The sequence below is a fragment of the Malurus melanocephalus genome, unplaced genomic scaffold (assembly GCF_030028575.1).
Source record: "Malurus melanocephalus ecotype Western Australia unplaced genomic scaffold, MMel_1.1 scaffold_6, whole genome shotgun sequence".
In the NCBI taxonomy this organism is placed as follows: domain Eukaryota; kingdom Metazoa; phylum Chordata; class Aves; order Passeriformes; family Maluridae; genus Malurus; species Malurus melanocephalus.
The window spans coordinates 3933875-3954039 of NW_026623238.1; the positions used below are offsets into that span (position 1 = coordinate 3933875).

The 20165-nt window shown below is 36.5% G+C and overlaps 1 protein-coding gene across 2 annotated transcripts in view; it reads left to right on the top strand.

Moving 5' to 3' along the window:
* Positions 1-4219, top strand: part of PXDN (peroxidasin) — an 80727-nt gene extending 76508 nt beyond the window's left edge. For both annotated transcript variants that reach the window (XM_057371831.1, XM_057371841.1), the window contains 2 exons: positions 315-428; positions 1073-4219. In XM_057371831.1, the coding sequence (XP_057227814.1) occupies positions 315-428; positions 1073-1195 (237 nt within the window). In that variant the 3' untranslated portion in view covers positions 1196-4219. The remainder of the gene's footprint in view (positions 1-314; positions 429-1072) is intronic.
* Positions 4220-20165: the final 15946 nt, after the last annotated feature.

Consider the following 20165-nt stretch of genomic DNA (forward strand, 5'->3'; position numbering starts at 1 on the left):
ACATTTTTAAAAGTTTAAATTTGTTTTTCCATGTATGAAACATGTAGGTTTTTTTTTTTTCTTTTTATTCTCTAGCTGAATATTCCAATGGTAGGAAAGATGTATTTTCTGTTATCTTTCCTTTGAAAGATGATCTCCATCTGTATTACCTGTTTCTAGAGTTTTAGAATTACAAAAACTAAGTAGTGAGAAGGAGCACCCAGACAATTATTTAACAAGGATTATATACCTTGTAGTATAAGAGTAAAGTAAATGCATTGTACAAATAAAAACCTTTGCTTGATTCCRTTATTAACTTTTTTTAATGTTTTCAGATAAAAAAACTTGAATCACGCCTCAGTAATTCTGATTGCACTGATGAAGAGGGTAAATCATATTCCAGCAATGAAACCTGGAAAAGGGATCCTTGTACTGTGTGTGAATGCAAAGTAAGTTTGTGGAAATTAATTTTGAGATARAAATTATAATTCTGCTTCTAAAACAACAGTTCCAGTTTTGTGCCTGATAATTTCTGGGTAATGCTTGTAAAATTTTTAATGGCTCTTCAGTTATTTTGTGCAGAAAATTTTATTATTCAGATATCCCTGCTCTGGACATTGTTTTTCAATTCAGCCTTTATTTTAGCTATGTTTTTATTTTCATTTATGTATAGTTGTATGGGTGAAATTAAGTGCAAAGTGAGACACTTATTAAAAAARCCCAACAAAATGCATAAAAATCAGTAATAGTTAGTTTATTGATTATATATCTTAGGTATRAGATTGTTATTTTCTGCTATCAGGGAGAAAGCTTTAAAAAGGTAGTAAAAAAAGTATGCTAATTCTCAGCACCCCAGTCACACCCGAATGTTAGACAAAAGTATATATGGTGCTTTATCAAAAAGATGTGGAGAYACAGAGTGTACCCTTCTCAGGGTAAGTTTATCCTGAAGCAAACTATGTGGAATTACCATATTTGTCAGGTTGTTAGAGCAAATGAATGAAAATGTTCTTCAACAGTATGAAAAATGTTTTTCTTGTTTGGAGCATGTAGCTAAGTATGTTTTTGTTTTGTTATTTTTTTCCTGGCACAGCTTGGTCAGATTACCTGTTTTGTAGAGTCGTGCCCACCAGCTGACTGCGAAGCACCTGTGAAGGGTAAAGGAGATTGCTGTCCAGTCTGCTTACAAAAAAATACCAATAAAAACAAGCCATAAGTCTACTTTTTAAGAATTTAGGGTGCATACTTCTCAAATCATATCAGTGCCTGCTGATGGCAAAAACAGGTAACTACGGTCTTAACAACAGGAAGAAATCAAAATTTGCAATATTCTAATGGTGCTGTAAGAGTGTAACGTAATGTATCATTTTATTTTCTGCCCATGAAGGTAAATTACAATGCAAAAATTAATGAAAGGGAAGTCAGCAAACAGGTCAAAGTAAWTTGTGTGTTATACTTCTCAGGTTAGACAAACTCAAACTGGTGCTACTTCAAAAGAACACTGTCGGTAGTTTTAGATACCCAAAATACCTGGGCTTAGGATTTAYTCTAAAATGAAAACTTTGTTTCCTATCTCTACTTAGCAACGTTAAAAGTTTACTGTCCCTTTCTAGTACCAGTCTGTCTTGATACTTAGCTCTTGCTGTTATTTAGTCAAATGCCAGGAAAAGGAAAACTCAAGGTCACTGTGCCTGAAGCAACGCCTTAGCAGACCAGTTTCTGCAAACCTCAATGCATGGAAATTCTGTTAAATCACACTATCATTGCTGGGTCTGGACCAGCAACGAAATAAAGCAAGCTMCTTGACACTTTTCAACATCCTTTCCTCAATCCAAGGAGCAAGATTAATCAAAATTTTCAAAGCAAAAAAAGCTAGAATTAGTAAGGAAATAGAAATAACTGTAATTGAAAGAGACAAAAAGCAGTTGAATGTAATGTAATTGACAGTGTTCCTCATTCTAGGGAAACATGCATGACAGGGTAACATTTGATCTTAAAAATYTACATAATCCTTTTTGTCAAAACATATATAATTGCTTGACAACATTCTTTTTTGTTTGTTTCMTTTATTTTAAATCATTGTAACAAAGCCATCCAGGTCAGTTTTAAAGAATGCTTCTGTTGATCTCAGATCATCTGTCATAGTTGTATGGCCCTGTTTGGACAATGTGAAATGATGTCACATGCCATTTTGTATACAATAAGATTCCTACTGATTCATTGTGCATATTGTCAATAGTCATATGTTCCTGATTATATTGTGGCACTGTTGAAAAAAAAGAAAAATCAGAATCAAGCAGCATGATTAATTGTGGATTGACTACTTTTTCTGACAAGGTATTTGATTTTTATTTTTTTTTCCAGTTTCATCTAATGAATATATATTTTTACCTCAATATTTTTATCATTCTTGTTAAAAATGGCTTGCCCATGGACTTTATCTCCCATTTAAATGTTCAACATTGTAGAGTATATGTCTACACTAGCATTTCAAAGTTGTGTACTTTTTAGAATGCAAACTACGTATTTTTGACCAGGAATTATATTGATGAAGGACAACTATCATACCTCATTTTACAGCTATTTTGTGTTTATTCAGAATCAATTCTTTCCCTGAATACTTAATTTGTTAGGGTGTATTGCTCTGTCCTTTAGTCCTAATTCAGGATTAGCTAGAGTCAGAGCTAGTTACGTTGTTCACTGACTTCTGAGTTTAAGTGTTCAAATTCAAGGGACAGAAATTGTGGTATCAAAGAAATCTGCACAGAATTAAACCTTCARATGTTAAACATTTCAGATTGTGCAAACAGACTGAGTACTTAATTATTGCATGGTAGAACAAATACCTGTCTAACAACTAACCTAGCACAGCAATATGAAATCCACTATCATATTTTGGCACATAATTTCTCTGATTACTAACATTAATAATTTCTAATTTGATAAACTATTACCATGACACACATTCAAACTTTGGTTTAACTTTAAAAACTTACTACATAAATTTTGTTTCATACTATGGTAGAAGCAATATGTACATGTGAGTGCTGTGTTAAAGGTGTRTGGTACACATGGAATTACAATTTATATTTTTAAAAATATTTTAATTGATTTTATATACAATGTTTTGATTTATGTAATTTTCTATGTTAATACTTCTAGAAATTGTGTGTGGCGAGCATGTTTGAGTATCATATGGTTTCTAAAGGGGAATAATCCTAGAGGATTGCCATTCCTGTATTTCTTTGATACTCTGATATTTTGCTGACTTTTGTTGAGAGTCCAAACCACATGTCTCGTCCTGTAATTCCAGCTCAGATGGAACTCCCATTGACCTATAGCAGAAATTCCTCAAAGAGGAAGGGTTGCAGAGCTAAACCAAATATAATTTAACTGTCCAAACAGTTAAGTAAGGCAGTAATACATCCAGCTGGTTACTACTTGCATTCTTTTTTTCAATTTTATATTAAATAAACTTTCTCAAGATTTCCACCTATAGGAGAAGAGAGTTTCCATTTATACATTATAAAATAGTACCTTATATCTGATTGTTCCTTTTCTCCAGCCTCCAGAGTAAAGTGGGAGGTTTTCTTCGTTGTTCACTGTTTATTCATATGGTATATAAAATGGGCTTAGGAGTCTGGATATGCTTAAACAAGTGTAACAAGTGTAATATTGAGTTATTTTCCACCATCCATCTGTTTATAAACCAGAAAAAAACAGGTCTTTATCCACAGTCTAAAATGTAATCAGTCATGGATTGTACTAGTTCGGTTTTATTGCAGTGTCTGTAGAATCAGTGTTGATTTTAACRTTTCTGAAACAGTGGCCGATGGCTAGATGACTATTTCCTCAGTATCCACTGTGAGAATATTGCTGTAATATGTTGCAGATTTTACATATTTATTTTCTTTTTTAATGTTACCTAAAACAAAGTCTTTGTTGTTGTTACTTTAATCAGTAAATTTACCAAAGAACTGTTTGCACTGTATAATGAATGCTTTTCAGTTAAAATAAAAATGGGCCACATTTCCAAGTAAATTTCAAGTGATTTCTTCTTGTATATGCATTTTCTTTGTTTATTTGCTGAAGTTCCAATGTGTAGGTTTTTATCAAAGATCCATATTACTTAAGCAGGGTTGTCATAACCAAGACTGTTTCTGAGAACTAAGCGGTGGGCTATTGAGTCATGTAGATTCAGTAAATTCTGTAGTATTACAATATGTAGAATTAAAGTATCTATTCACTATTTCTTTCTAGATGATGGGAAAAAGATACCATAGGCTTAGAAAGGGTATTTAAACATACTTATTTCTTAAGTTAAACACACTTATTTCTTAGCAAAAATGTATTTTTTAAATGAATGTATGCTTGAATACCTAATGCTGATTTTTTATGGGAATGTCATAATAGTTAAATACAAGTACATACATATTTAAGCCTGTTCTTACAGTTTCTTCATGTCTCCAAATAGATCCAGTCATGACTTGCTTTCACAAGCACTTGATTCTACATTCATTCTTTAKTCACATCAGTTCACCACTGGGTATTCAGGTTTATGCATTCTCAGCTCWAAATGAGTCTTCTGTGCAAAAGAGATCTTCTCGACCTCATCTTTGTCCATCCCAGGATATGAATTATTGCTGGACACATGATKAGTTACTCTCATATTTTGGTGAGGCATTAGGATCTCTAGGACATTGGGTCAGTTCCTTTGTCAGATTACCCTGAAATTCATTTGAAGAATTTTGTGATAAAATATCCCTGAAATTAATACGATTCTAAGTTGCCTTATGGTGATGTGGGAGAAGTTAAAGACAGACTCCAAGGGACAAAGTTAAAAACCAYGTTAAGGTTGCAGTTAATAGCACTTCACTGTAGTTTATATAGTTTATATAGTTTATAGTTTTGCGTAAGAAAAATCTGGAAACACAAAACTGGGGTAGGTAATTTGTGTATTTTCCAGCAGCCTGCTAAAATACACTGTTGCTCATCCAAAATTAGCATTAATTGCCAAGAAATTTGCTATCAGACATAAAACAATACCTCAAACCACAAAGTGAAGACATTTAGAATAAAACACTTGACTGATACTGGTATCTATTGAGAAAGACTCAGTTACATTTGAAATAAATCAAGTAAATTGACTTTATTTCTTTTTGCTGATTACAKCTAAGAATCATTTGGCTACAGTGTGATTAAAATTGTCTATAGGGAATGACCTTCCTTAGTCATTAACTCTGTTTTGTAAAATAATATTTTGCTGCCATAGCATATATCATTATATAATTTAAAACATTTCTCCTYATATTTTCTTTTGAATCCCCAACTAGCTTCATGCTTTTGGGGATTATAGTATATAACAAGTCTTTGCAGGGAGATTATTAGACATGCTGGACTGTTCCATGGCTTTGGTTTGRAAACTAGATTAAGGTATCAAAAACTGGTATATTTGACTAATTTGCTCAAAACGTCTGCACTATTCTGTTCTTTTATTGTTAAAATAGATTAAGTTATGCACACACTGTAATAAATTTCTAAAATTACCAGTAGAAAAAAAATGCTGCATAGTGTCCTTACAGTCTCTCACCTTCAACATCAGGTTCAGTGAAGCATATTTCAGAATTCACTTGACTAATTTTGTTATGTATAAGAAGAAAATGACATCCAATAAGTGAATAAACTGTGTCAACAAAAAATACCAATATAAGCATATGCACATATTCATGCTGGAAGTTTGTCAGATTGTGGAACGAAACATTATCCTTATTAAAATAATGTTAACCAATAAATTGCTAATGCTTAATAAGTTACTATATGCTAATACTGTCCTGAGCAGCTTTTGCATTGTGGTCCACCTAATCAGGAGATTGTACTCAGTCATGGAAAGGCAGCATTGCCATTTAGTAGCATACTTTAAAGCTGACATACTAAGACTACCACACTGTTGTTTTGCAATTGTCATGGCTGCTTAGTTCATTGAACCATAGAATCAGCTGAGTTGGAAAGGACCCACAAGGATCATYGAGTCCAGCTCCTTTCTCTGCATCCCCARAAGTCACACCATGTGCCCAAGAGCATTKTCCAAATGCTTCTGGAGGTCTGTCAGGCTTCATGCTGCCACTTCCCTGGGGAGCTGTTCCAGTGCCCAACCACCCTCTGGTGGTTTTCTTGATAACAAACCTCCCTGACTCAGCTTCATGCCATTTCCTAGAGTCCTGTCTTTCATGCACTAGTTCTTTCTTTGTAGTTTTCTCCCCTTTTTTTTCCCACTTAGCCTGCTGTGACATGGCAAGGAAATCTCTGCATCTCCAGTTTACTTCTTTTCTCTTGGGCCTGATGTGTTTGCTGTCCAGCTGGCAGTGTTATGAATGGCCCTTTCATGGGGCTTTAGCATTACAGGCTGCTAACAGATGGAGCAGAGTASGGATCAGGTATGTACAAGAAGATCTGGCTTGCTGTGTTTAGCTGARAAGCTGTGACCTGAGTATCTGTTTAAACTCAGAAATGGAACAGAGCAGCAATGCCTGCAATAAAGAAATAAACTTAATTATTGCCTTGGTAAAGATGTTTTTGTCTTTTTGATGCCTCCCTCACTGATACAACTTTACATTCCCACAAGTCATGTGCTGTTGATGAGTTGCCAAAACAAATCTCATTATCTCTTTGTATCTTTATGAGATGCTGTCARTTGTTAATCTGGCATGCAGCCATTTGATGCAAGGATCAAAATGGCAAAGTGCTCATGTCTCTTTTCATAGAGATTAGCATGAAAAAGGTGTCCAGAGGGGAAAAGAACAGTAATTAGGAATTGTCCAGAGAAAAGAAAATAAATTATTGTTTTGTTTTGGCAGGGGGGAAAAGGAAAGATTTCATCAAGGCCTCTGAATTTTTTTCAGGCAGATGTAACAATTTGTCAGGAATATAGGAACAGATTTAATGTACCAAAGCAACACATATATTAGATTGTAATAGAGAATCCTGAGTCACTGTGAAGCAATTTCACCATTTATTGAACCAGCTACTGATGGTAGTAAGGCAGGCTTTTAGCCCCCTATCTCCAGTTTGAGCCGTTGCCTCTCTTGTAATGAAGACCTTTTTTTTTCTTTTTTTTCTGTCCTACCTGCTTTCACAGCTAAGGGACTTAAACATGAACTTAAGAAGGTCAAGGTATTTACTGGAGCAAATCATCAACCTAAGCCAGAATGGCGGGTCCTGGCTGGTGAACAAGGACAAAAGAGGTCTGAATGAGATGTTTCAGAGGAGGATTCAGAGTCAGCCTGTTAAAAACATTGCTTAAAGGGACATACTGGGGTTCTTGTTCTTTTCCTGTGCTTGGGTGACAGATTTGGCACTGTAAATTACGGATTTCAATAGCACAGGTTTCACACTTGCACGGAACTCTGCTAGGAGACACCAAGCTGAGGGCTTGCTCTTTTCTAGGTCACTTTTTGCAGAAAGCCAACTACTTGCTGCACCTGAGAGGTAAGTATGACATCCTTCATATACAGAGAGCAATTCTAGCTGCTGAAAGAATACTCAAGCTGTTTTCATTAATGATTTTCTCTACCTCTGAAAATCAGTTATTTAGAAATCTACATTTTTATTTAAAAACTCAAATGCTGTCATGGAAAAGTTTTCTCTTTTTTTAAATTAGGCTTTGTGGAAGTAGCTTTCCTGAATGCAGTGCAGCAAACATTGTAGTAGTGGAATAAATGTTTACTTCCATGTGAAATATCTTGGCATGATTGCATGAAGCCTTACATATTGCCAGGCCATTCTCTTATATTGAGAGTATTTRAAGATTGTTGTGGATTATTTAGATTTTCTTTTACATCAACAATCAATTCATGCAATAACAAACAATAGGTGCCTTGCASTCAGAAAAGGAGAGCTTGTTTCTGCTACAGGCAAACATTAACATAGATTTTAAAGCCTTCATCTTGTGTTCCTTCTTTTTTTTTCTATGGTGGAATGCTATCCTACCTCACTAGCAGATAGTATTTTTTATTTGATCTGCAAATATAATCAGAAAACATCACTTTACTTTTTTGAGTTCAAGGATTTTGCACATTGGGAGTCATAAGAAGGAGCATAGCTCCTATTGCCTTAGATTAATAGACTTTTAAAGCTTTGAGAAGTCACTGTARTGTTATCTAGTCAATTCCATTTGTCCAGTTTCTTACAGTAAGACACTATTTTGTGTTTAAATAGGCAATGTGATTTAGCAAAAACTAAGTGTTTTATTTTTCTTTATAGAAAGTAATTTACTCAAGATTTCAAATTATTTAACCTGGTGTAGGTGTTCTGATGCAGCYACAAGTGAATCCATCTCAAAGATTCCTTGTAGTATTAATTAGCCAAATATGACTGACCACAGTTGAGAGAATAAGAAACTRAAGGAAAAACACATTGTAGGGTGTGTGTTCCTAGTGATGATCTTGTCTCTCCTTTCCCTCTCAGCTTTCCTGCATTGCAGCCCTTAGTTCTGTCTCTAATTTAAATTAGATTAAAACAAGAATAGCCCACGCTTAGGAAAGAGCAGAAAAATATGGCTGGGGAAACTGTTTATATTAGAAGTTTAAAGAGTTTGGGCTACATGAAGCTATAGCTGTGGTCAGGAATTTTGCATATTTTAGTACTGGATTTGCACCACTGGAAAATAAAATGCCTTGGCCTGTGTAACAGCCRTGGTTGGCAGATGTGAGAACTTCCTAGTGCCTCTGAACTCCACCACAGCTCTGGAAAATTATACAGACACAGATGAAAACCTGAGTTCATTCAAGCCTCGCTGTCTCTGTTGAGACTAATACTGCAAGTAAGTACCAGTCTTGGTGGGTTTTGTGGCTTCACCTGTTCACAAGCTGCTGCAAAGGAGTGTGTCTCTGTTCTGGGCTGAATTATTGATTATGATTTTACTTCACTAGAAACACTGAGAACCATCTTACCTGTCTTGTAGAGGCATTCACATCAGCAGTATTTTACCATGGCCACCTTAAAATATGTAATATTTACTATTTGGACTATTACAATATTTATGCATAGAAAAGTTGCTTACATGGTATTTTTTTAATTAATCACTCCTTTAAATAGTAAATAAAAAAGGGATTGAGTAGAAGAAAATGAAATGCCACAACAATTACACATTTATTTTGCAAACCAAACCTTGAGTAGTTGACTGCTTATTACTATATACAACCTAGTGTGTTAATCCAAGACTTTCACAGAAAATGTTGTAGTTTAACTTTCACAGGTTCTTGCAAAGCAAACAAGATACTAGTACCAAGTCTGGTCTGAAGAAAGCTGATGACAGYGACTGTGTCAGCTCATTTCAGCTCTTAAAATCCTGATCTTTAATATCCCTATGGAATTRTTATTCAGACTTACAATTTAATTTCTTAATAAGGTATGATCTCGCAAAAGTGCTGTAGAAACTGCTTTTCTAAGTGGCTCATTATTCTTCTGTTTCGTCTTCCTATGTTCATCCAAACAGGTGGCCTTTTTTTCATTCTGAAAGCCCATAAAAATCTTTTAGTGAGAGATAAGACAGGGCTGGAATCTYTTCTCTGCTAAATCAGTGTGGTGATGTCATTGACACTTCATGGTCATGTTTTAGTGCTGGATTTGCACCACTGGGAAAGACATCCTGGGAAGGGCCCTTGTTGTGGCAGGATTTCCACCCAGATAATCAAATAATATTCCTATACTTCTGGATTTTGTGTGTTAAGAAGAAGAAGGAATTCAGTATCTTAAGGTACGAGATTAGTTTCAGTAATGCCAGCACTGGACAATATATTTTCATTAGGAAGAAATCCTATTCTCTGTAATAGGRTATGAGACAGGCCTGTGTCCTAAATTTCGTTTATTTACATGAATGCCCAGTGTAAGTAAACTGAATAAACAGAGAAGTCAGAATTGCAGCTCCTGTAAACAGAAGTATCCAAGGAACACTCAAACCAATTTAGTTAGAAATCTTTCCTAATAAAATAGCTAGGGATGATATGTGACTACAATTTAAGGACAGGATTTCACTAAATGTATTTCTTTTACAGGATACCATCAATARAAACCTTGGTGATAGTATCCTTGAAAATATCTTCATTTATTTTTTTCTAGGTAGTTTTTATTACACAAGGTCATCCTTGTGAGAGCCTAGCTACAAATGAAACTGGAATTCATGTAAAAACTGACTTTTGCGGTTTGGGCCCGCTATCAGGAAATCCTTCTCTCTTTAGAGAATATGTTTAACTCTCCCAGCAGATTCARAAGATTTTTCTAGACAGCTTGCCAGACTGTCAGGATGATGGCTGCTATCTCAGATCTCAGTTAGCACATTTGGGTATTCAGTGAAGATTCCCAAAGCTTGTTACATCAGTCTTGGCACAGCACACCAAGGAAGCATGCACAGGATCGTGACTTACATGAATGCATTTCTCTCTCAGGCCCTGGATAAAATCTCTGGCAATCAGGCAGAAAACCCATACTTCCCTTTTGTCTTGTAAACTTGAGAGCAAATTAGTTAAAATATCTCTACAGAATACACAAATTTCCAGCTGTAGACAGGAAGGAAACTTCCACTGAAAATGGTATTCCTTTATKACATGTATTTTCTTTTAATTATGAAACTTTTTATATTAATATGAGTTAAGGACTTCTGTGACTGTAGTGATAATGTGTTTAATTCTACAATGCATATATTTCTTATGCCTACCYTGTGACCTCTGTAGTCCACATGACTCTGTTGCACGACACTGGGGACCCTGTACCTAAACAAGTGATCCAAAATCCTGCCCAAAGTATCTGTCAAAGGGGATGGATGTAAGAGRAAAACAGCACTTATGATCCCATGGGGACTGGTTTCCTAAGGGAGTTAACAGCCTTTTTGCCAAACAGACATCGTGAAGCATCCAAATGTGGCAACAATTCACAATTATTTTGAAGGAAAAATGTTTGGAAAAAATTGAAGGAAGGGATTTTTTGAGGTGGTGTAAATAGAATGCAATTTTGGGAGGAGAAGAATGACATTTGAGCATTGAGCTCTCCTGCTCAATTCCTCAAAGGGTGGAATTATCCCTGAGGTGAACTGAGGGCATTAATTTGTTCAGTCCATGGTAAAATTTACACAAGAGTGRGAGCAGGATGCACAACAATAAATATTTATTAAATTGTTCATTTTCAAGATTTGCAGCATATTTTACATTATACCTGCTTTTAATTTTATGCTGATTTACTCATCATCATCTAGAAAGTTCCATTCTTGGTGAAAGAATTATCTGCAGTATTTGAAATGGTTTGTTTTTTTTTAATGTGATAACTTGTAATTACTGTGTTAATAAATGGTATACTCCTTTGCTAATAAGCAGGGTGTCATTGTTCCACCCCGTCCAGCAGCAAAGCCCCACACAGCCTCTTCTTACTCACTCCTCCACTTGTGGGTTCAGGGAGAGGGTCAGAAGAGTAAAAGTTAGAATAAAAAAGCTAGAAAAATTATGGGCTGAGATAAAGWCAGTTTAAAAGGGAAAGTAAAGGCAGAATAAGGAATTAATTCACTGCTTCCTAAGGTCAGGCAGGGGTTCAGCAATGTCCGGGAGAGCACAGCTCCACCATATACAACTATGACTTGGGAAGACAAACATTCCCTCTTTTTCTTTCTTCGCCTCATTTTACGTACTGAGCATGATGTCATATGGTCTGGAATATTCCTCTGGTCAGTTTGGAATCCCTGTCCCAGCTATGTCTCCTCCCACCCTCCCATGAACCCCCAGCCTCCTCACCAGCATTGCAGTATGAAAACCAGAAAAAGCCTTGGCTCTGCGTAAACCGTGCTCAGCAATAACAAAACCATCTCTATATTATCAACCCTGTGTTCAGCACAAATCCAAAACACAGCCCCATAGCAGCCACTGGGAAGAAATTTAACTCTACCCTAGCCAAAACCAGCATATAGTATTATGTTGATTAGGAGTCTTGCCCTTGTATCTGATATTGACAGGTATTTTTTATGTATTTACCCATATATTAGGTGCTTTCAGTAACTGGAGTTTCTATTGTCTATTACAATTCTGTTTCCTTGGCTCAAAGGCAACAAATACCTGTGTACTGAGAAGTGGAATTGAGCTGTTTGGGAGTACTCTATAGTCTGCACAATATATCCTTTTTTTAATGTGTTTTAGATAGATGACTGAACTAAAATAATTTTTWAAGTATATGTTAGAGGTAGAATTAGTTGCCCAAACTAGAATAAAAAAGCAAGAAAGTGGTTTTCAACTCTACCACTGAAGCTGTGTGTTAGCTTAAGCAGTTAAATGGAATTTAGGAGGTTTTGCTCTTATACACATTGGAAAGGACACTTGGTAATGGAGCTGCTCACCCTCCTGTCTCCAGAGTTGTTGGATTCTGCATTGATACTATTTGACATCTTGATCAATAAAAATATTCTGGATTAAGGTAGACAGAGGGAAAAACATCTCTTAACCATTGTTTGTCTARATTTGGAACAATTAATTGAAGGCAGGATGGACTTGAAGATTAGAAACAGGATGGTTTTGTTCTTGGGTTAGCTTTTGGCATGCTCAGGCAATTAATTTAAGCTCTCAATATTTAAGTCTCCCGTCTATAAGAAAGACATGATAATGCAGGCCTCTTAAAGTCTTTTAAATGAAGTCCACTGGTAGCCTGTTTTGTCTCAGGGAAAGCTTACTGCTGTTTCTTCTTATGTGTTATTTCCTTTCCCTGTTTGTTTTTCCTTTTGGTGATCTTTGCCTTTATTTTGAATAGGGGTTTGTTCGATCAAAGGAATACAAATCTACCATGTACAGCATCTTTGACCAGAAGGGGAAACTGAGTCTTAGATGATCTGATTATGACAGAAGTTCTCCAGGTCTGGGAGTGGCTGATAATGGCCTTGTGGTGTCTGTCATTTCCCACCAGCTGCTCTGTAGTGAGATTTAGGGTTCTCTGTGCTTTCTTCCTTCCTCTCATGTAAATGGAGTTGGGYACGTGAAGAATTAGTGAGACCATGCTTGTGCATATCTAATTCCTGTCAGATAGACTATACCCCTAAAAATAAATCCTCAAATCACTTGAACATAAGATTACCCATCTGAAACTAAACTGAAGGAAAAATGTCAGTTAATATTGAAAACAATCATAGAACATCCCAGAATTTCACTGAACCCAAGTGAACATCAGATGAGGCATAGACAATCATGTTGACTGCTAGCAGATAGAATTAAGTTTATATCAGCTTAATTTTCTGAGATGTTGTGGATGAGTCTTAAATCCCATCTTTCATTAGAATTTCTGATTTTTTTTCAGACAATCTTCCTTCTAAATTTGTGTGGAAAATGCTCTCTTCACATCCTGTTGGCATCTTTCCCTTCCTTATATTTTCCCAGCAAACATGGGATCAGACAAGACATGCTTCTACTTTCACAAAACACTAGAGCTTCTGCAGCCATGCAGTGCTCAATTGTCCTCAGTAACAAGTTTGTTTCTTACAAGCTTTTCATCAAGACTTCTTGTCATGGGTTTAAAACCTGATTTTTTTCCCAATCCAAGTCACGGCACCAAAATTGTCATGGTTTGGACTGTGCTGAAAGCCCAAAAGCACTGCACCCACGATGTTCTCTCCTTTCCCCCACCGGAGAGGGAGAAGAGAGAGCAAAAGCCCAATTATCACGAAAATTTATGGCTTTCAGATAACATAACATAATTGAGAGAAAGATACGTATATGCTCCAGAGAACGGTCAGAGAGGCTGAATAACTTAAGCTGCAAAATAGATTTATTACTATAAATTACTAAGRATACTACCGCACCGGGGACAAGAACAAAGATAGGGACAAATTTACAAGGAGAAGAAAAATAAAAACAGACCTTTTAAGACACCTGTTATCCTTTCCAGGGACCCGTCTTTTTCTCRGGTCCTCCCTCTCCACCCCCCATGTCTTACCGCACACACAGGGGACAGGAATGAAARTCTAACATAGATCAAACTACTCATTAYGGTTGTCGTCCAGCATCACAGGAGAAGTGYTCTTACAGCTCYAAGCTGTGGAAGTTCTTTTCCCAAGAAACAGTCAGTGTATAACTGCTGGTAGCAAGGGAGTCTTTGTTTTTACCTTGTAGGAGAAAGGAAAGAATGTTCCTCAAGGCCAAACTGCGTTGTTTCGGYRGCGTAAGACCACTCACTATCACAAATCTCCTGGCAGAACACRGCTTCTTCTRARCATYCACTTACTTCAGACGTAGGGCAGGGGCATCTCCTTCTCCCYGCAGAACACATTTTCTTCTTAGCATCAACTCGCTTCAAACATCRTGGGRGGGCCAAGCCTCTTCCCCCTTTTTGGCTCCTGATCAGTTTAGTCCAGTCCTCAAAGGCCAGGTTTTTTTCCTCAGAGCAAGGTCGCTCTCCTTTTCTATACAGGTCTCTCATTGATGAAATAGTCCTTTCGAGAACAASTTATTTTCTCCATGCTCGAGAACCACAGMAACAGCACAGCAACCCATCCCATCTTCTCCTTACTGTGATCTTGTGTCTCCATTTTTTCTTCTTACATCTCCTCACCCTCCTGCTCTGTTTTTCCCCAGTGTATGATACTAAAACTAAATACTAACAACCTAAAACTACATGGCGGCCTCCCCTATCTTGTTTTGAATTCTTCTTAAGTACAAGACAATACGTCATCACAGAGGTGTAACCAACCTGTGCAATTGGCCCAGCCTGTCCATCAACCTCAGAGCCACAATGGATTGGCTCTAAAACACAGGGGGTAGAGCTCCTTTTGCTGGAGAAGAAGGAGAAAATTTCTAGAACTTCCTCACAGGAGCCATCTTTGTGGTTTCTTGGTCCCATCCCCCCTACCACCAAAAATCAGACCAAGTAAAACCATGACACTTCTTGATAAAATTGTAGAGATGTTCCTTTCACAAAYGTACCTGATGAAGGATGAGAGATGGGCTGATTTCACAGTTGAATTCAAATTCTTCTGACTAAAGATGAGCATATCTTTATAACAAGAATGACTATTTTCTTTCCCTTCCTCCAAAAGGAATTAGCAGGTTTAATTCCATTAACAAGTTCTGTTAGCGATTTCCCYGTAAAAAGCTGAGCAGAGGTAGAATTAAGCAAAGGATTTCTTAGATATACCCTTAGTCTTTGTCTTCAAATTCTTTCTCTAGTTTTTGCGGGTGTTTTTACTAAAAGATTTGTATGATAATCAGTAGTGACCTTGTTTCCCTGTGGCAAATTTTCTGAGCGACCATYAACTGCTTGGTGTTGTAACATTAAAAGTAAATTTATATTTATATATATTCCTAGGAGGAAGAACAACCTTGTAGTCATCTAGATGCTGTTGACAGAAATTAATGTGTAAAATGGTAGGTACACAATCAATATAGTATTTTTCCAATGAGTAGGAATTTGTCTGAAGATAGCTACTTTATGAGAAATTCCACTAAAATTATGGTCAGAGAAAGACATGATGATGGATATTAAACTTAATATAATGCACAATGAGAGTTAAGAAACTAAAAATGGGATATATGATAAAAGAATATGCATTGAGCAATAGACACTAACCCAAAGGAACATTTTCTTTTATGTAACTGAGAAAAGACATGCTACTGCTAATTTTCAGCTACTAGATAAAATTTAATTTAGAAGTATGTTGAGACTTTTAATTTTTTTAGTGCTTTGACAGTAATTTGGTGGCTTGTAAAGTGGCAGAGGAGCAATGCAGCAATGCACTTTTGCAGATGTACCTCATCATGCTTGAGAGGCTGAGAAATAGCCAAGGGATCAGGCTGATGAAGCTCTGAATGACAGTAAATGAAACAATGCCAGGCTTCACACCTATGAATGACTGGTTTTGTTAGAACCTGCACATTTCCATCTCATTCCAACTAGTTTTAGATATCTAAAAACAAATGACTAGATGATACCTGGTTTAACTGACAACTATGTGAGCTGCTTGAAAACTACAGCTCTGCTTAATTTCTGCATTAGCTGACAATCTCTATTTGGATCTAGCCCTGCTTTCACTTCTCAGATGAATCCTTTAGTTTCCCTTCTCTACTGCATTGTCACCTTGGTTGCTTGCTCTTTTCCTCCTCCTTGTACCCTTAATTGCTCGTCTTAATCCTTCTACTCCCGTTAGATTTTCATCCAAGTTTTCTTGTCTCAATCCTTCTACTCCCGTTAGATTTTCATCCAAGTTTTCTTGTCTCATTCCCACTTTGCATCCAGATTGGGCTTAGCTGGAAAAAGGAAACATGTTGTCAAGCCCCAGCAGGACAACAATTTTGAGTCTAACATAAGGAGACATTTCCCATAAACCTGATATCTGGATTATATCCATGATGTAAGAATGACAAATAGCTTATTAAATAATAGACTTTATAAATGCATTATCATTTCAATGAAATGTTCCATAGCATTTCTGAAAAGGCAATAAGAAGTGAACTGTAGTGCAATTCTCTGCTGAACTTCACAGACAGACCTAATTCTAGGTCCATGTACGATGCTAAAAAAACTTGTTGGCACAAGATATCATCACCAGACGCTATAGCCATCACCAGAGATATAACTTGATGTATTTCTTGTGGTTAGTGGGCTACATTATTCCCCTTTTTGTAAAAGCAGCGATACATCTGTTAGGAATTGCATGAGGCCTTTGGGATTTTCAAATGCAGCAATGCAGTTTTGCAGATGTAGCTCAWTGGAAATTGTTAGATAATGAAGATTTAGATTGGGAGGGGGTGAGGGAAGAGGAATGTATTCCATATTTTATTTTCTTAGTATTATAACTAAATGTCTTTTTATTCTAGCACACTTAGCAGAGGAGAGGCTTGAAAAAGAAACATTTTGTTTTGTTTATTTTTTTCAACAAGTGCCAACTTCTCTCACACTGATCCCTTTACACARCACTTTGCCATGTAAATGTCATAATATTTCAAAGATGAGATGAACTGACTGTGGTAAAGAGTTGGTCTTACACAATGGCCAGCACACAAGAACAATGCAGGAATTCTGTTAGTGATGCATAAATATTAGTTACAAAATCATATTTTAATCATTGCCATATTGTCTCTGAAGTGCAGAGACAAAAGATAACGTCAGTTAAACTTCTCTTGGCAATAGATGCTGATTGTCTGAAATTTTAAGGTTCCAACAAAATGAAAAAAAAAATTTCAATGAAAAATATAGATCTGAAACCTAGTTTGGAAATTCCAGTGTATATAACTTGGGGCTGAGTTGTAGCATGTAAAGAAGTATATTCAGGGTTGTAAAGCCTGCAAGTACAGCTGGCCAGAAAGTTTTCTCTTTTAGAACACTATCTACCCAAATATTATTTTTAGGCCAGCAGCTTAGGATGTCTGGTGACGCAACCGGTCTTTACATGTGCTGCTGAAATGTGTGTATCTTGGACAAAACATCTTGTCTCTGACAAGTGTTTTTTGCTGTATATATTATGTCCTACCTATTCCCTGCAGTAATTTACCTCATTTACCTAACATTGTTGACATTTCAGGACAATTTGTGAAAATAATTCAAGCAAACCCTTGTATATCTGAATGTGGAAAAGCTCTGGTCAGCCTGTGAAGATATTTTAAACCGCTTTTTTTAAAGTAAAAAGTTTCTCCTCAACCACCTGAGAAATCCCAGATATTAAAGTGCCACTACAGAGCARCTTTAGAGGCTCATCTCTCCTGTCAATATCCAGCTTCTGTAGATGGGTTGGTAACAGCCTGTTGTCACCAAAACTGCGGGAAAAACAAAAACTCTCTAACAACATTTTTAATGTTAGAAAGCCAAGGCATTACTTTATTTACTGACCAGGATGTGCCACAGAAATAATCTCATCCACACATAGCCTGGGTGTGCAGAGAAAATCATTCTAGGATACATAAATTTTGCAAAATTTTCCCCATTATGKCTGGTGATATTTGTGTATGTGAAATAGTTTGCCAGTTAATTTCAAGGGCATTTGCAACAAGCTGAACATCCCTAAGTCAGGAGAAAAGTCCATTCTCTGGGCTGCCTTTTGACCTTGGCCACTTCTTTTATTTTCAAAGATMTTTTGCTTTCAAAGTGTAAACTTCAAGTGTGTCTTTTCCCCAGTGAAAGCATTTAAGAACTTAAAACAATCTTATTAATTTYTTCTCACTCCTGTCAAAACTGTCTAGCTTACACTGAATTGCACACTGGTTGAGGTCTTCTATCTTCAGTTTCAGGTTTACAGGAGAGGACTGAAAAGTACACTCACAAATCCTTAACGTACCCCCAAAACAGGACACTGGTCAAGCTACTGTGTGCTCATTTTAAGCCTTGCAAGCCTCCTGACATTTTTATGTCCTTGACAGAAAGCAGCAATTATATGTTTACTTTTTATTTTGYAGATGAAAAAAATCAGAAGTATTTTCTCTTTTATTACCCAGACCAGTTTGTGGACACCAGGGAGTCCTTATAAACCAGCTTTTTTTTCAATATTTTACTTTCTTCCAGGTGGCTGAGGAAAATAATGCATCTGTTCCAAATCTCAGCAGACCCACATATTACAGACGTTACTGGAGCCCTAAAACAAACACGTTGTGTAAGGCTGGAAATGTTTCAAGAGTTCCCACAATTATGAATTCATCTGACATTCACTTGAGAAACATAACAGCTTGGAACAAATCATCTYTCTCAACTGGCTAGCTGCACCTACATTTCCTTGGTGTGTGCAAAGGGGTGAGAAGGCAGCAGGGCAGACAGATGGGCTGAGCAGTGTCCTGTACTGAGCCAAAAAGGGGCAGAGGACATTCCCAGCAGCCCAAGGTCCATGGCTGGGAATGAGGTAATGAGTTACCAGTCCCAGGTTTCACTCTTTGTTGGTTTGAGCTGGAGTATCCATTGATTTAAATTGACAGYGACATATGAAGAGAGACTTTTCAATAACTTAAAGCAGATTCCTTCTTCCAGAATCAACTCCTTTGCTTACTTTATTGAARCTATTTTTACGTTGTTTCACCAGGAAAAGCCTCTTTGTGACACACTTCACAGTTTCAAGGAGTTTCTGGGAAATCCTTATGACCTCATGGACATTTTAACTTGTTTCTACCTGGGTCATAGCAAATTTATGTTTTCTGTGAGAGGCCATTTTATAAAGGTTTTTTTTTTTTTTAAATACTTTTCAACGATACTTTATCCCTGTTTAAATAACAAAAAATGTTCCCTGTAACTATCCTGGCCATTTTGTGCTAACCTCATTTTCATATGTTAGTTTTTCTTAATTGTTCATCTTTATCCATGGCAAAGTTAAAGCATTTTTATCTCATCAGAAGTGTTTATACTTTTAACTGCCTTGCTGTTATTTTGAGCCATAATACAGTAGAAAATGCAAAAATTTGTTTTGCAATAACTTAGTATTATGTTAAAATGTCACCCCTTGTCAAAGACCCAGAAAAATGCCATTGCTTATCGGTATAATTAAAAAAAACCCTTGTTTTAAGTAGTCTAAATAATTCCTTTCTGAGCATGAGGAAAATTTATCTGTGAGGGATAGGACCTGAAGGAAATGCAAGATGCATGAAAAAACCAGAGAAAACAGGGGAAAGAAAGACAAGCAGAGATTTTACTTTGTAGAAGGGCTTAAATTGTTGATACAACCCAGACATTTTTACAACTGCTTTTAAAGGTGACTGCCTTAAATTATTTTAAGTTCCACAGCTTGAACTGATGCCAGCCTGTCTCTATTTAGACTGTTGCTTGTTTTTTAACTTATGCCTGTTTCTAATTTCTGCTTTATTGTGACCTCTTTTCGTCTTTTTGTATTCATTTTCCCTTATTTATAGTGTTCATTAGTTCCCCTCTGATTTTTGGCCGAGAAGTGTKTGGCAGGGAAGAACAATGATCTTCAGTCTGCCTTTGTGCAAACTTCCTGAAGGCTCTCCCTCAGCACATGCAGGAATCAAAAACAGCTCTTCACTTGGATGCCTGGCCTGGATGCCCAGCCCAGGATGTTATCAATATTTGCAGTCCCCACTGACTGACAGTGAGCTCTGATAATCCGAAGGTCTTTGTTCTTTCTCTTCTTTTGTCATGTTCTACCAAGAGTTTGTTGGAAGTGATAAAATCCAGTGCAACTGGAGGAAAATCACAACATTATAAACACAGTACTTTTTAACTGTTTGATTAAGGATACA